This window comes from Anabrus simplex, chromosome 7 (assembly GCF_040414725.1).
Source record: "Anabrus simplex isolate iqAnaSimp1 chromosome 7, ASM4041472v1, whole genome shotgun sequence".
Lineage (NCBI taxonomy): Eukaryota > Metazoa > Arthropoda > Insecta > Orthoptera > Tettigoniidae > Anabrus > Anabrus simplex.
The window spans coordinates 90,415,441-90,433,151 of NC_090271.1; the positions used below are offsets into that span (position 1 = coordinate 90,415,441).

General features: G+C 43.2%; 1 protein-coding gene across 1 annotated transcript in view; it reads right to left on the reverse strand.

The window, feature by feature from the left end:
- Nucleotides 1-17,711, reverse strand: part of JhI-21 (Juvenile hormone Inducible-21) — a 249,849-nt gene that overhangs the window by 59,937 nt on the left and 172,201 nt on the right. Inside the window, exon 3 of the mRNA XM_067151198.2 lies at nt 15,063-15,204. Within this exon, the coding sequence (XP_067007299.2) occupies nt 15,063-15,204 (142 nt within the window). The remainder of the gene's footprint in view (nt 1-15,062; nt 15,205-17,711) is intronic.

Below are 17,711 nucleotides of genomic sequence, written 5' to 3' on the forward strand. Positions count from 1 at the left end.
CAGGCCACGACAGCTACCTTTCCATTTCCAGCCCTTTCCAATTCCATCGTCACCATAAGGTCGGTGCGACGTAAAGCAACTTATAAAAAGAATAAAGAAGACCTATACAAAAGTAGATTAGCTCAAAAAACGAATTCTATAAAAGCAAACACAAAATTAGTTGAGTTAAAACAAAAAAAAAATGCAATAACGCAGTATTGAATCTCCAGCGATCATGGCTTTCATCACGATACTCGGCCAACCTTCTCCGACGAGTATCGCTTTTCTGTTTCATCGAACAGATGGGTGTCAGGAGAGAACAATGGAGAACAAACACCTTGCAAATACTGCTGGAAGAACAGAAGCTGGTGGCAGCAGCGTTATGATCCGCGGAACGATTTTCTGGCATGCTTCGATGACGATGATGATGATGCTAACATCGAGGTCATCGGCCCCTAATGGTACGAAATGAAATGTCGACAAAAAGTTCAAAATCATCCACTGACCAAAATAAAAAATGTCATGAAGAATGAATGGATGGACATGAACCCAAAGAAAACCCAGTGGATCCGACTCAAAAAGACCATAAATAAGAGTATTACTGACCAAGGGACCACTTATAAAGCACAATCCTGAATCGAGGATACTTGATGTCTAAAGGGGTCCAAAATCCAGGTCTAAGGCACCTCAGAATGGTACATGTCACGAGTAAAGAAGAACCATGGAATTTGTCATGTTGGGGTACTAATCAAAAGTAGCGAAGACTCACGCTGGTCCACACATGATGGTACTACTCACAAGTATTGTACATCGTATAGGTAAAGCAGACCTATGGTGTTTCTCACACAATGGCGTCACACAAACCGATGAGGTTCCGCACCTAGGTGTACTAGTCACGGGTGCCGGTATTCCTGTGGGGTTCCTCTCATAGTGAGTACTAATCACAGGCAACGGAGACCCACGGGGTCGCTCTTATAGTGGTACGACTCACAGGCAGCGCCCAGACCCGCAGTGTTGCTCACGTGGGTACGACTCACGGGTACTGGAAACCCACAGGCGAACCAACTCACTGCTTATACTAATCACAAACCTATTTCGTACCTAATATAGTGGTACTACTCGCAAGTAAAGGCGACCCATGGTGTTCCCCGCGTGATGCTACTAATCAAAAGTAGTTTCATGGTTCTAAGACAATCATCCCTTGGTCGCCCCTTTTAGTCGCCTCTCACGACAGGCAGGGGATACCGTGGGCGTATTTTTCGTCTGCATCCCCCCACCCACAAGGGGTAGAGAGAGAGAGAGAGAGAGAGAGAGAGAAAGAAGGGATCCGTCACTTCGAAAAATGAAGTAACGGACGAAGAAAGGCAAGGGACACGAAGGGCGTGAAAATGAGACTCCCTAGGCCTCGAATGCTTTAATACCGTCGGGGTCGGAAAAGAACAAGAGTTGACCAAGGGAGGTCGGACAGAACAGACGAAGTGACGAGCCTGGCACAAGTGGAAGCAATGCCAAGACTCGCCTAAGGGCCCCGTGGTCGCCAATCCACACTCCCAAGTTGAGAGCACCTTGGGCCCCTTTTAGTCTCCTCTTACGACAGGCAGGGGATACCGCGGGTGATTTCTACCCGCAGGGGGTATGGCATGCTTCATGTGGAAAGCACACTCGACCAATTCTGTTCTACTCCCAAGTTCTTGAACCATATTTCGGCTCAATGTCGAAGCTTTTGAGTCCATCTTTCGACACCATACAGCAGTATCGATAACAAATAACACTTCACAACACATCAGAAAGTTTTGAATCTGTGGTCACGGGGCTGGACACAATATTTTAATTTCAAAAACACGCTTCTTAAGATGTTGATTCTGGTTTCTACGTTCAGATGCTTTTCTTGTGTTAGGATTACAAAGTTCTTTAGCACGACACTGGTCAATATCTATGTCTGTTAGACAGAAATAAAGTGATTCACACTAATTCGATTAAGTGAAATAGCGGACCATAACTAAGTGCAGAGATTTGTCTCGTTTTATGTTTCTTGGCGTGGTTTAAAATCTAAAGCATTATTATTATTATTATTATTATTATTATTATTATTATTATTATTATTATTATTATTATTATTGCGGAATATGCGTGTGAGAGAATTAAATTCTGACGTTCAAAGATCACGCTTGGGTGACTTAAGTAACATAAAATTTCCCTGTCAAATTTGGAACTGTGACTCATTGAGGTTCTATTTCCCCGAAATAAAATGATTAAGTGCCCTTGTCGGGTGGGAACGAGCTTAACCATAAGACTTTTACCCGAGTTTTGAGAAAACAAGAAAGATAATTCGAAATGTATTTCGATACTACTTTCCGCGTAAAAGAGATAACATGCATATTTCCAACCTGAGAATGGAATTCGAAAGATTGATTAGTTTTAATGACCGAGAGAGTTGGCCGTGCGGTTAGGGTTGCGTAGTTGTGAGCTTGCATTCGGGAGATGGTGGGTTCGAACCCCATCGTCGGCAGTCCTGAGGATGGTTTTCTGCGGTTTCCGAATTTCACACCAGGAAAATGCTGCGGCTGTGCCTTAATTTACTGCCACAGACGCTAACTTCCCAATCCTTCCTACCATCGTTTATGTCAACTGCCGTGACCTTTCGTATTAGCAGCCGCTCAGTTGTGTTGCTGAAAATTAGGTAAACATGTCTCTGGAAAGGTTCAGCTTGAAAAGACATACACTGCGTTCTTGACAATTTACCTGAATTTGCGGGTCGATAACTATCTGGCTGGTCACTTGATTTACCTGGTTTCATTTCATGTGGAATGCTGCCCGTGTACAGAATGCTTGTGAAGAACTCGGCCCGCCACTTTTTCATATACTTTCCACAGTGCAAAAGGAATTCTGCGTGAATGCCATCAAAGCCCGGGGCTTTCTCTGGTTTCATTTATTTTATGGCAGTCGTTAGTTCTTCAATACTGAATGGTAGATAATATTCATTTTCAGCTTTGCAAGCTGTTTTGAGCGCCTTTAATTTCATCTTCTTGGACTTGAGGAGTTTTGGAAATGGTCACGATGTTGGCTGCAACTTGGTTGGGGTAACAGCATCATATGTGCGATCTCGTGCTGCGATGCCGCGTATATCGACAAACCAAACTGGTTTTGAACTGCCACACAAGATCTGGTCGGTTCTTAACTGTATAAGAACCAACACTGGCAGGTGTGCCGATTTCCTGCACAGGTGAAAGAAAATACCTTCAAGTTGTGACTGCGGCACCGCAAAGAAGGCTGTTCACCATGTAGTTCAAGAATATCCTCTGAGAGCTTTCCTTCGCGAGCCAACAGAGTTCTTGGTTATGACGGAGGGATCAATAGACTGCATTTGTGGCCTGGATATTAGTTTGTAATTTAAGATAATTGTACATATTATTTTTTAGCGATGTATCCATAGACTAAAGAAATAAAATAATTACCCGAATCTACAAGCATCAAGAGTAAGCGATTCATAACAGTTTAGTTTTGACCTTGATACTGTTTACCGTTGAGTCCGGCTCCATGGCTAAATGGTTAGCATGCTGGCCTTTGGTCGCAGGGGTCCCGGGTTCGATTCCCGGCAGGGTAGGGAATTTTAACCATCATAGGATAATTTCGCTGGCACGGGGGCTGGGTGTGTGTGTCGTCTTCATCATCATTTCATCCTCATCACGACGCGTAGGTCGCATACGGGCGTCAAATCAAAAGACCTACACTTGGGGAGCCGAACTTGTCCTCGGACACTCCCGGCACGCCATTTTCTACCGTTGAGGCTGGCAAAACTGTGGTATTAAATACTAAAATCTATATATATAAAATAAGAGTTTTGTCTGTACATTGATCAGAATTTGAAACGAATGGTATTTCTGTATCGGTCATGTCCACAGTAACAAGGAAATACACTTTTTACTTTTCCGTAATGTCTGTCTGTCTGTCTGTCTGTCTGTCTGTCTGTCTGTCTGTCTGTCTGTCTGTCTGTCTGTCTGTCTATCTGTATGTATGTACGTATGTACACGCATCACGAGAAAACGGCTGAAGGAAATTTAATGAAAATCTGTATGTAAAGTCGGGGGATGAACCACTACAATCTAGGCTATAAATTATTTTGTTCACGCTGAGTGAAATGGTAGTTTAGGGGAATGCCTGAAATTTAATTCTCAAATATTTATATTATTAGTGGTCCTATCGATAAACATTACATAACTAAAGTTATATAAAATTGAATTTCCGATTGTTTATGTCATATACATTTTTACTCTACCGGCTATGATAACAGAGATATTCGTGAATTTGTATTTTTGTTGCTAAGTCCATATTAACGCCGAGTCACGAGAAAACGGGTGAACAGAATTTAATGAAAATCGGTATAATAGAGTCGGGGAATAAGAAACTACATTACAGTCTAAGTTATAAACAATTTTATTCACCCTGGATGAAATTGTAGTTAAGGGGAAGGTATCAAATATTAATTTTTAAGTACCTACGTTATTGGTCCTATCGAAAAGTACTACATAACAAAGGTTAGAGAGAATACAATTTCCGATCATTTTGTTTTATTCAGTTTTACCGTAGCGACTATGATAAGAGTGGTATTTCAGAGTCGGAAGAAAACTGAATGTGAAGGCCTACAATATCGAAAGCTCTTAAAAATGATCAACAATAACATTATATTGACCATTGTTTGTTGTGATGTTCTTTATCTCTTATGCTGCCACTGAACTCCGATAGATGGGATTACTGCTGCTTACCAAGTATAACAATCTGACTGAATATTGGCAGAAAATAGGTGGGGAGTTGGAAAACTTTCTTCTTTAGCATGCCATTCTTCTGTTTCATACATTTGCTGATACTGCTGGTACGTAACACACTGGTTCATCATAGTATTCCAGCTATTCGATCCCTACTCTGACGCGCTGTTTTGAATGAGTAGTGTGCACATTTAAGTTAAAGGCTCACTTAGTAGTAGTAGTAGTAGTAGTACGACCTGGTCTAGAATTACAATTTAGGCCTATTGGAAATTATTACACAACAATTTGCTAAGTAACTTAAAATTCAACTCTGAAAAGAGCTGTTTCTTAAGAAAAGCTTCTTATTATTCTTCTTCTTCTTCACTTTTATTAAATTCTATGTTCATTTTATTCCAAATTAGCAGTGAAGAGGGGGTTTCTCCTCTTGCTTGGAGGAAGAATTTGCCTCCAATTCAGATAGTTCTTTACGCCGCCAGTGTAGTGAATTGTGAATTTCCGATTCATCGGGTACTCCTGGGAAACATTGGCAAAAGAGCATAGTTTTTGGCCTGGGACTCTCCACTATTCGACACCCCCCGCTGCCGAAAAAAGATGAAGAGTTTTCATGGATCAGAGCTGTCTGCGGCTTGGTAATTCCAGCTCTGGAACTTTGGACTGTTAGATCAGCAGCGTAGTACTGTTCGTTAAAAGTGAGAAATTGTGTGGTTTTTCATTTGATCGAGTATTTCATATGATAGTATTGCTTTTAATAGTGCCACTCCTGCTGACGTCATTATAATGACCTATGTCCATTTCGGTTGGGAACACTACTAAGAAAGTCTTTTTGAGGATGTAAAAAGGCGGGTGGAGATTGAGTGCCTACAAATTATAATGAAATATCCCCCAGCTTGATTGTGATTGATAGTAGGCAAGCGGGCCTACCGTTACAATGAAAATTTCCTAACCCAGACTTCATATGAGTAGAGACGTTTGGTGACTTCCCCGTCGCATTTCTAGAGTAACGTTAAGAGCTATGCAATTTAATACAATCTTGCTCACAACGTGTACACTACCGAACCTAGAATTCTGTATACAATGTAGAATTTCGTAGCGAAGCACGGGTACACCAGCTAGTATAATATAAATATTGACGTATGCTTCTGGAGAAGCCTGGTCCAGGTCTTTCAAGTCGACAACCACGAGTGACCTGACAGTCTATGGGAATGGAGCATTACATAGGATGAAATCTAATGTTGAAGACGGCACCAGTACCAAGTCTCCAAGCCAGAGACGATTAAAATCCCCGTTCCATCCGAGAATCGAAAACCCTGGACCAAAGGTTAGCATGCCAACCAGTTAATTACGGAGTCAGACAATGATATGTGATGACAGAGCCCGAATGTTAAGTCATTAATAGGTTAGAATACAAACCTACTCATGAGCGTAACAAGTATATTCTAACCCATTTAACAATCATGTTATGAGATTTGCATAAACATTAGGGGCTTAGCCTCTTAGAACCCCCTGGAAGTTATGTTGCTCTCGTAACATTGCGGAAGAACGGGCTATATGGCACCACCTACTCGGCACAATACTTTGCATTCTAACCGATTACTGCATAAATATCCGGGCTCTAGAGATAGATGATGAGAACCGACATATATACTACTCATTACCATGGCTTCAGATTCAAGAAGGGTTATCAGTTCAAGTACATGGTATCCTGATTTAGCAGTAACAACGACTTCTCAATTGAAATCAAAGAGAGGATAGCACTGGGGTCGAAATGCATGTGTTCACTCACAGGAGACGCTCAATTCAAAATCAGTATCAGTGAACACCAAGATGACAATTTGCAACACGATGATATGCTGAGTAGTCATGTACGGTTCGGAAACCTGGGGCTTTACTAAGACATAATAAGGAAAACTAGTTTACTAATATCTAAAACGCAATGTATGAGGAAATTCACGGAAGTGAAGGAAGAACGGAGAGATGCAGCAACCAACAATCCTGCAGAAAGAAAAGAGCAGAAGAATTCAGCGGGCAGACCCATCTAGCCCGCGTGCCCCAAGAGAGATTCGTGATACAAGGAGACCACGGCTAAGCTGGATGGATCACCTGGCGATGGACCTGACAGATCTAGGACTCGATGGCATCTGTAGGAACCAAGCACAAAGCAGAGGGATCGGGGGGCAGTTCGTGGAAGCAGTGCGTGGTTTGTGATCGCTGGATATGCTACAAGGCAGATTAACGGCGACACTTGCCTGAATAGCAGGTCTGTTCAGCTCACGCATTATTAAGTAGTTACAAGTTTGAAGTCGACACAGACACTTATCTCAATTAACGGAACATATGTAAAAGTAACATGTCGGGTCTCTCGAGTAGCGTACTCGTGCTGAAGCCTAGATACCGACAAATGTACCGGATGATGCTGCTTTTCCGAAGTTCAGCTGCTCAAGATGGTGGTGGTGGTGGTGATTATTGTTTAAAGAGGAAGTACAATTGGGCAACCATCACCTATTCAATAAATGAAGTTACTGGTCAAAGAAAGACAAGGCCTCCATACGTAATACTGTTAGGGTTGGAAAAAGAACAAGAGTTGACCAAGGGAGGTCAGATATGATAGATGAAATAGAGGAGCCTGACACAAGTGGAAGCGATGCCAGGACTCAGCTACGGGAGCCGTGGTCGCGAACCCACATTCCGAAGTTAAGAGACTCTGGAGAACCTCTTAGTCGCCTTTTATGACAGGCAGGTGATACCGTGGGTGTATTTCTACCGCCTCCACAAAGAGGGAGGTCAGCTGCTCAAGACATGGAGATACGAAGAAACTACTCCAGTGACGGGACCAATAATAATAATAATAATAATAGTAATAATAATAATAATAATAATAATAATAATAATAATAATAATAATAATAATAATAATTTTGTCCCGAAAGAGTTCTTTTACGGGCCAGTAAATCTACCGACACGAGGCTGACGTACTCGAGCATATTCAAATACCACCCGACTAAGCCAGGATCGAACATGGCAAGTTCGGGTCAGAAGGCCAGCGCGTTAACCGTCTGAGCCACTCAGCTCGGCAATAATAATAATAATAATAATAATAATAATAATAATAATAATAATAATAATAATAACAATAACAATAATGCCTTTTGGTACTTCCCAGGATTTGAAGTGGACAACTGGTGCAGAATGTATAATGAAACTTATCGTGTCCCTAGTTGGCCGATTAGCGAAGAATAAATAAATAAATAAATAAATAAATAAATAAATAAATAAATAAATAAATAAATAAATAATACGACGACCGAGCGAGTTGGCCGTGTGGTTAGGGGCGCGTAGCTGTGAACTTGCATTCGGGAGATAGTGGGTTTGAACCCCACTGTCGGCAACCCTGAAGATGGTTTTTCGTGATATCCTATATTCACACCAGGCATATCCTGGGGCTGTACCTTAATTAAGGCCACGTCTGCTTTCTTCCCAATCATAGCCGTTTCCCATCCCTCCGTCACCGAAAACCTTCGATGTGTTAGTGCGACGTTAAACAAGTTAAAAGAAATCATTACTCGTATCATTTATACACACTGTATAAGAAAGAACAGAGGTCCAATAACACTGCCTTGTGGGACGCCGCTCTTAATCGAGGATTGGTGCAGTGGGTTGGCATTTAAGGGAACGCTCAAGACCATGTCAACAGATTTATCAGATTTAATAGATTGAATCGATAGCTGAATATGTGTTAAATACATATCATCATCATCATCATCATCATCATCATCATCATCATCATCATCATCACCACCACCAGTTTCGCAGTGGTCGTGACATCCGAGGCTGGCGTGGTTCGAATTCCGAGCAACGCACGTAAAATTTCTGAAATGAAAGTCACGCCCTTGAGGTTCGGATGACTATGCGATATAATTATGTACAGCTGAGAATTTAGGGCATATGCTTGTAAACGCATAGGGAAAAAACCTACCTCTACTCCACTAATAGAGCTGACTACCATGCTGTTAGGCACCCTGGAAGAAATCAACTTGCAGAGATCGGAAACTGCAATAGGTTTACCGTTCAGTCATTGGTAAGTACGTCTAATTCTGTGAGATCCTGTGTTCAATCCCCGGGCAAGTCGAGGCATTTTAGCAATGATTGGTTTATTCCTGTGACTCAGAAGCAGGTTGTTATATCTGTCCCCGGGAGTTCTGTGCCGGGCTGAGTGGCTCAGACGGTTGAGACGCTGGCCTTCCGACCCCAACTTGGCAGGTTCGATCCTGGCTCAGTCCGGTGGTATTTGAAGGTGCTCAAATACGTCAGCCTCGTGTCGGTAGATTTACTGGCATGTACAAGAACTCCTGCGGGACTAAATTCCGGCACTTCGGCGTCTCCGACAACCGTAAGAGTAGTTAGTGCGACGTAAAGCAAATAACATTATTATTATTATTATTATTATTATTATTATTATTATTATTATTATTATTATTATTAAGAGTTCTGCAACCCGCATACCACATTACACACATCGCTACATTAGACTTTAACTCGGTTTCCTTCCCAAAGCAGACGCTGCCAGCCCCTCGGGGAGTCTGCCTTACGACGGCTGCACTAAGCTGGGATACGAACACATTATTATTATTATTATTATTATTATTATTATTATTATTATTATTATCTGTACAAAACAATGAAGTAATCTCTACTGTCGGGATACAGCGCATAAGACTTTACTGGGTAAAATCAACAGTAAAACACAAAAATTAAAGCCATAAAGCATGGCAAGATGTCTATCTACAGCTCGGTCCTTATCACAGGTGTAGTCGTAACTTGGATGACGCAATCAACGTAATTAAGACGAATAATAGAAAGCCACTTCCACCTGCCGCGCGCTGTGGGATAAATTCAATTACCAGAAGATCCTCCGCTTTTCACTCCCGGTCAACAACTTCGGCGCCTGCATTCACACAGAACAAATGAACTATAGTATGTTACCTTCTACTGAGAGATTTATAACGAATCACTTCTCATTTTCGAGAGATTTCCACAGAGTAAATTAACTACGGGTGTCCGCCTCTGTGGTGTAGTGGTTAGTGTGATTAGCTGCCACCCCCGGAGGTCCGGTTCGATTCCCGACTCTGCTACGAAATTTGAAAAGTGGTACGAGGCTGGAACGGGGTCCACTCAGCCTCGGGAGGTCAACTGAGTAGAGGTGGGTTCGATTCCCACCTCAGCCATCCTGGAAGTGGTTTTTCTGTGGTTTCCTACTTCTCCTCAAGGCAAATGCCGGGATGGTACCTAACTTAATGCCACGGCCACTTCCTTCCCTCTTCTTTGTCTATCCCTTCCAATCTTCCCATCCCCCCCGCAAGGCCCCTGTTCAGCATAGCAGGTGAAGCCACCTGGGCGAGGTACTGGTCATCCTCCTCAGTTGTATCCCCCGACCCAATGTCTCACGCTCCAGGACACTGCCCTTCAGGAGGTAGAGGTCGGATCCCTCGCTGAGTCCGAGGGAAAAACCGACCCTGGAGGGTAAACAGATTAAGAAAGAAAGAAAGAAAGAAAGAAAGAAAGAAAGAAAGAGTAACTACGGTATTGAGTTTTATCATCCTATTCCTCTTCTTCCTGGCCTTTTACCCACAAGCATATTGGAGTCGACGTAGTTTTACAGCCGGATGCCCTTTCTGAAGCCAACCTTTTATAGACGGAAATGTAGACGAGAACACAAAAGAGAAACACAGGATATATTTTAATGCCGAGGATGAATTAATATTAAAATTGAAAATGAAATGAGAATCCACAGCCTGTTTCCAGTCATTTGACCGGGTCAGGAATGAAATGAATGAAGCCCTCATCTAGCGTATCACTAGCCTGTATCACTCCTTTGGGGCAATGATTAATGAATGACAGATGAAAGGAAATGATACTGGGGAGTGTAGCTAGAATGAAAGGTGACAGGAAAAACCGGACTACCCGGAGAAAAACCTGTCCCACCTCCGCTCTGTCCAGCAGAAATCTGACATGGGATTTAAACCACGGAATCCAGCGGTGAGAGGCCGGCGCGCAGCCGCTAGAGCCACGGAGGCTTCATGAATTAACATTAAAATTAGACATTTAAAATATATCTAGGAGATTATGATATTACAAGTAGTACCAGAGGTCCCTTTGGCTGTAACTAACTGCCAACGTAACTTAAATGTATGTTGTTATACGAGTACAAAATCTAATAACAAGAATACATAAAATAGCTTAAAGTACGTTTTCGTACTGAGGATAAATAAAGATTAAAGACTAAACATCTAGAACAGTGGTTTTCAAACTATGGCATGCGTACCCCTAAGGGTACCCTGAGGCTTTTTTTTGCTTTACATCGCACAGACACAGATATGTCTTATGGCGACGACGGGACAGGAACGGCCTACGAATGAGAAGGAAACGGCCGTGGCTTAAATTAAGGTACAGCCCCAGCATTTGCCTGGTGTGAAAATGGGAAACCACGGAAAACCATCTTCAGGGCTGCCCACGGTGGGGTTCGAACCCACGATCTCCCGCATGGGAGCTCACAGCTGCGCGCCCCTAATCGCACGGCCAACTCACCCGGTCCTGAGGCTTTTAGTGGGGTATATGTGAAACCTTCAAGGAAATAACGCAGACAAATGTAAATATGGAAATAAATAAGAAAGGTAAATATGTATATACGGAGCCACTGTTCGCTTGAAAGTTTCACCTGGACTATGACACATCAGAAAACTGTGACATGACATGCAGGCATACCCATCCCATTGAAATTTTGTTGATTCACAATGTTTAAATTCCAGAATTAAGCTCGAAAATTTTTCATCCTTATTCATTAATTTGATACTGAAGCAACATCTACCGTTTTGTGAAAATTTCATACAAACAGGGTATTCTGTGTTTGTCATCGTTGTATTATACTTGATACAGACTCTTAAAGTTCTTGTGATATCTTATAAAAATGTATTTAGTTTCACAATCTCATCTTATTTACGATGTGCATTTAAAAGAATCGTTCAAGATCAATTTAAAATGTCTCAATAATTCAGACAAGGAACTGGACCGAGTTTTAGCATCCTGTAAGACATCCTACTATCCAAATCTAGCGGTACATATGACAATGAAAAAATGAAAATCCACAGCCTGTTTCCAGTCATTCGACTGGGTCAGGAATGGAATGAATGAAGCCCCATCTAGCGGCGAGGATAGGAATTGTGCCGGCTGACGAAGCCTGTCGCACTCCTCTGGGGCAATGATTAATGAATAACAGGTGAAATGAAATGATAGTGGAGAGTGTTGCTGGAATGAAAGATGACAGGGAAAACCGGAGTACCCGGAGAAAAACCTGTCCAGCCTCCGCTTTGTCCAGCACAAATCTCACATTGAGTGACCGGGATTTGAACCACGGAACCCAGTGGTGAGAGGCCGGCGCGCTGCCGCCTGAGCCACGGAGGCACATATGACAATGACAATGAAAATCCACAGCTTGTTTCCAGTTGTTCGACCGAGTCAAGAATGGAATGAATGAAGCCCCATCTAGCGGCGAGGAGAGAAATTGTGCCACCGGGCGAGTTGGGCGTGCGGTTAGGGTCGTGCAGCTGTGAGCTTGCATTCGGGAGATAGTGGGTTTGAACCCCACTGTCGGCAACCCTGAAGATGGATTTTCGTGGTTTCCCATTTTCACACCAGGCAAATGCTGGGGCTGTATCTTAATTAAGGCCACGGCCGCTTCCTTCCCATTCCTAGGCCTTTCCTATCCCATCATCGCCATAAAACCTATCTGTGTCGGTGCGACGTAAAGCAAATAGAAAAAAAAAATCGTGCCGGCTGCCGAAGTCAGTCGCACTCCTCTGGGGCAATGATTGCTGACTGACAGATGAAATGAAATGATATTGGAGTGTTGCTGGAATGAAAGATGAAAGGGAAAACCGGAGTACCCCGAGAAGAACCTGCTCCGCCTCCATTTTATCCTGCACAGATCGCACATGGAGTGACCGAGATTTGAACCACGGAACCCAGCGGTGTGAGGCTGGCGTGCTGCAGCCTGACCCATGCAGACTATTAAAATAACAATAAGTTTTAAAAATAAACATCAATGATGATATAGCCTCAGCTATCGTGTGTAGGCACGGCTGCCTGCGTGTCAATTTCAACAACGTTCCGTTTTATTCTACAAATTGGCAGAGAAACGGATTTCTGCTGGACGAACTATGTCTGAGTTTTAATGAATTTCGTCGGGTAAACACCAGAGGCCCTATATATCGGACGACATGGACAGACGAATGGGCATTTTCTACCCTTCACAAACGAGCTGGCCGAGCGGTTAGGGTCGCGCAGCTGTGAGCTTGCATCCGGGAGATAGTGGATTCGAACTCCATTGCCGGCAGCCCTGAAGATGGTTTTCTATGGTTTCCTATTTTCACACCAGGCAAATGGTGGGGTTGTATCTGTACCTTCCCATTCCTATCCCTTTCCTACGCCATCGTCGCCATTGGACCTATCTGTGTCGCTGCGACGTGAAGCGAAATTGTAAACAAGACAAACAAAAAATCCGACTACCTCAACCGGATTTGATCCCGGGGTGTGGGGAACTGAAGGCTGGCATTCTTACCATTATAACGGCACGCGCCTTCGGAGAGTCATTGTGCAGAGCTTCCAATTTGACGCCGGATAGGCGACTTGCGCGTCTGTGAGGATGGGGCCCTACCTAATACGAATTCTAAGCACGAACACCCAGCCTCCAAGCCACACTGATGGCCGACACCGACACACTCTGGTGTGGTCTTGGTCCTGATGGGCACTGTCCGACGTCTGCATCGCGGAGGTAGTGGTGAGGCCTGGGTTGTGACTTGAGAGCGCCAGAGGACGTCTTGCGTCCATTTAGCGAAACAGGGCCGCATAACCTTAACGCTACTCCGTCTACAGCGGTGCTCTCGTCCACAGCCTTCAAAAAAGTCAAGGGACGCGAGTTGTGCCTCAACTGGTGCCCCTCCTGGTGGTTGTCTCCCTTGGGATGATGAGAGCTGGCGTCCTTGAATCACAGTCCCGTTAGGGTAGACAATCAACCTGGAACGTCCTCGTCAAGTAGGCCTCGCAGGAGTAGAGAAGGTTTGAGTCCGAAGTCTCGGATCCGAAGGCCACGTGGTGATCCTTAGCCAGTCCTCGTAAGGTCTTACAAAGCCACTCTCTTCCAGGGTTTTACCTGTAGGCAGTTTTCAACTTTCCACCTACGGGGTTTTTTCTCTGGCCTTTACTACCTACTTCCAACATCATTACACCTTATCACCTGGTAGTATGCCGAGCATGGGGGCAGGCAAGATACTTAATTATCACTTTCTTCCAATGCTCTCTATTGTATTTTCTATTATTAAAAATAACAGCACGTCAGAGGTAGTGTAGCTTGTTTTCACTCAGACCTCGACAAACTGTTCAGAGTCTCAGTCCAACGATTCGATTGCGTATATTCTTGATAAAGTATACCTTTATACACTGTTACACTACAAGTATGGCAAACTGAAAACAAAGTAGTTCGAATATTGACGAGCTATTCGCATCATGTAATATCCCCCCCCCCCTCCTTCAGGAATAAGCAAGCCGGATATCCAAGATAACAGGAACCGGATTAACGGGGTTCTACAGGATGCTTCAAATTACACTGCAAAATTGCAGGGCTGTGTTCCTCGTATGCTGTGCTGACAAAAATGTTATATAAATATGGGTCCCGAAATTCGTAATTTTCGAGATATCGGACTCTCTTGGAAGAAATGTCACTAGCATTCCGTCGAGAGATGAACGTCACACACGAAGGCACCCATGCTTATTCTTCGTGTTCGTGTGTACCTCATGGCACGTCAATCCCAATAACGGGTATAAGTGCATGTGGACGAATTGCTTGGCCTCCACGATCACCCCGTCTAAACCTGTTGGACTTCTTTATATACACACCTACTGCGGAGATGAAATAGCACTCCTTAGTAGAAAGGTGCTAGCTTGTCAAAGGATACATACACCTTCAGATGTTTTTCAGCGTGTTGGTAAAGCCAAAGCCTGCAGTATGACACGGGGTGGGCATTTTGAACACTTGTTGTGAGGTGAATCAACAAAGAGCATTATTACAAGGAATTCAAACTAAATTCTAGCGAATAACATTCCCGTTTGAGGATTTGATACCTCAGCAATTACGAATTTCCGGGCCCATGTATAAATAAGCTTTTTGTTTGAACTATAAGTGAAGAACCTAGCCCTGAACTTTCGTCATGTATTTTTGAAACACGCTATGAACATGGCATCTGTCAATGCAATCTAATCCATCTGTACTCACCTGTAGGGATCCTGTAGTTCCTCAGTCACAAAGTTGAGGTAGTTCCAGCCGCCGAAGGCGAAGAGGCCTGAGTAGAAGGCCAGGGAGATACTCCAAACAGTATACTCACCCGAGAAGGGGTCATGGAAGTTGGACACATTTCCTGCAAACAGAAGAACCAATTATATCAGGGCTGGCAAAATGTACTCAAGAGATCAGTAAAACTTACCAATATAATTTATGCATGATTAATTCATGCTGGTACAGGTAGCTCCCAGTTCGCGCGATTTTGTCATCCGCGTTTTCGAATGTAAGCGATTTCTACTGAAATGCCATTTTATACAAGATAAACATGGACTCCGATGCGTTAGCGTGTGCTGACCCAGATTTTCTGCGCTTTCTTTTCTTTTTTTACAACGTGAATCAGCAACATTTACTGCCCAGACGCTGAAGCTCTTCTGTCTTCGGATTTTCTTCCTTGACACTTGTCAAAGGATTTAACAAACAGTGATATTATGTTTTTGAACCAGGACAATACTGCAGAAGAACCAGAGATCGAGGCGTTTCAACCCGAATGGAAAATCACAGCAAATGTAATATGTTATAAAAGATCGACAACACAGATCATTTCTAGCGACAACGCTTCGCCTCCTTGGCTGAATGGTTAGCACAGTGGTCTACGGTTCATAGGGTCCGAGTTCGATTCTCGGCCAGATGGTGTAAATTAACCTCAGATAGTTAATTCTCTTGGCTCAGGGGCTGGATTTTTGTGCTGTTCCCAACATCCGTGTAACTTATGCACTATTCTCCACCACAATAACAAGCAGTTCCCCCATACACGTCAGATGCTCCCCATCCTCGCCATGGAATCTGTTATACAAAGACTGCACCAGCCTAACAACAGCCGCATTAAAAAGTGTCCTGAAATGTTAGGCGAAATAAACAACAACCCAGATAAATAATGCAGGGTTTTCTTCGCGACCTCGTATTTCAAACGTCTGTCCAGCGTCCACTGAGAGCTTCATTTCAACTCCAGCTGCAACTTCAGTGTCATCAGATTCATCGGATACCAATGAACAGAGAAGTACTGTTCATCGTCATCAGCGGTTCTCTGCATATCAGCAGGTTTTCGCATGCACCTTCCAAGCCGATCTGTCTTCTACCATCCTTTTAGTCTTCCAGTATATTCCATTAATGTTCATACTGTCCATCATTTGATACCTCTTTCTTCCTCTCAACCTTCTCCCTGCAACGTTTCTATCCATTGCCTGTGTTAATAAAAATTTCCTTCATAATCAGTGATCTAACCAATTCCTCCATCTCTTTTGAATGGTTTAGTACTCTCGTCCTTTCTTCACCCACTCTTTCCCATACTACATTGCTTAATTTGTCTTGCAGTTGATCTTCTACATTTTCTCCATACCCACATTTCAAAAGATTTCATTCTTCCTCCCTTCTCAAAGCCCAAGTCTCAGACCCATAAAGAGCAACGCTCCATACAAAGCACTTCATCAGTCTTTTCCTCGCCTAAGAGAATTTTATTATTATTATTATTATTATTATTTGCTATTTGCTTTACGTCGCACCGACACAGAGAGGTCTTATGGCGAAGATGGGATAGGAAAGGCCTAGAAATGGGAAGGAAGCGGCCGTGGCCTTAATTAAGGTACAGCCCCAGCATTTTCCTGGTGTGCTAATGAGAAACCACGAAAAACTATCTTCAGGACTGCTGACGGTGGGATTTGAACCCACTATCTCCCGAATTCAAGCTCACAGCGGCGCGATCCTAACCGCACGGCCAACTCGCACAGTATAGGCCTACATTACATCCAACGGGCTCTTGAATATAACAACTGGATTGTAACCAGTTTGCTTCAGACCCCGCTCAAATTCCCGTTCTTCTGCACCTCACCCTTCGGTTTACTCAGCCCACAAACTGACCAAATAATTAGAAACTTCATCGGACGATGCTTGATAACTACCAACTTGACTGTACTCTATCCCATCTTAAAAGGTAGATCTCCTTCAATTTGTATACATTCTTTCTTCTTTCTTTTATTTTAGTTAGTAACTTTTAGCATTTCAAATAATTTACCATTTACTTAACAAAATAATTGGTTCTTAAAATTCTCATCACTAAAACTCGATTTTCTTGGAGAAAGTGCATCTCTGAATTTGCTAAAAAGAAGACTTACATTTGGAGGAATACCTCTGTTTAATTTTAAGAACATCCTAGGCAGTGATGGATATTGTTGCGTAAGTCTCTAATAATAATGTTATTGCTTTTGCGTCCCACTGAATACTTTTTGACGGTTTTCGGAGATGCCGAGGTGCAGGAATTCTGTCCCGAAGGAGTTCTCTTAGGAGCCATTAAATCTACCGACACGAGGCTGAAGTATTTGAGCATCTTCAAATATCACTGGACTGAGCCAGGATCGAACGTGACAAGTTGGGATCAGAGGTCAGCGCCACAACCGTTGAGCCACTCAGCCCGGCTTTGGATATCTCTGGACGTAACGGAGAGGTAAGAATTTACGTCACCCAGCACTGGTGTTTCTGCTGTAGTGCAACTGATAAAATTATCTACAAAATCACATTCGTGTCCGTAAAAAATGAAATGGCGCATGGCTTTTAGTGCCGGGAGTGTCCGAGGACAAGTTCGGCTCGCCA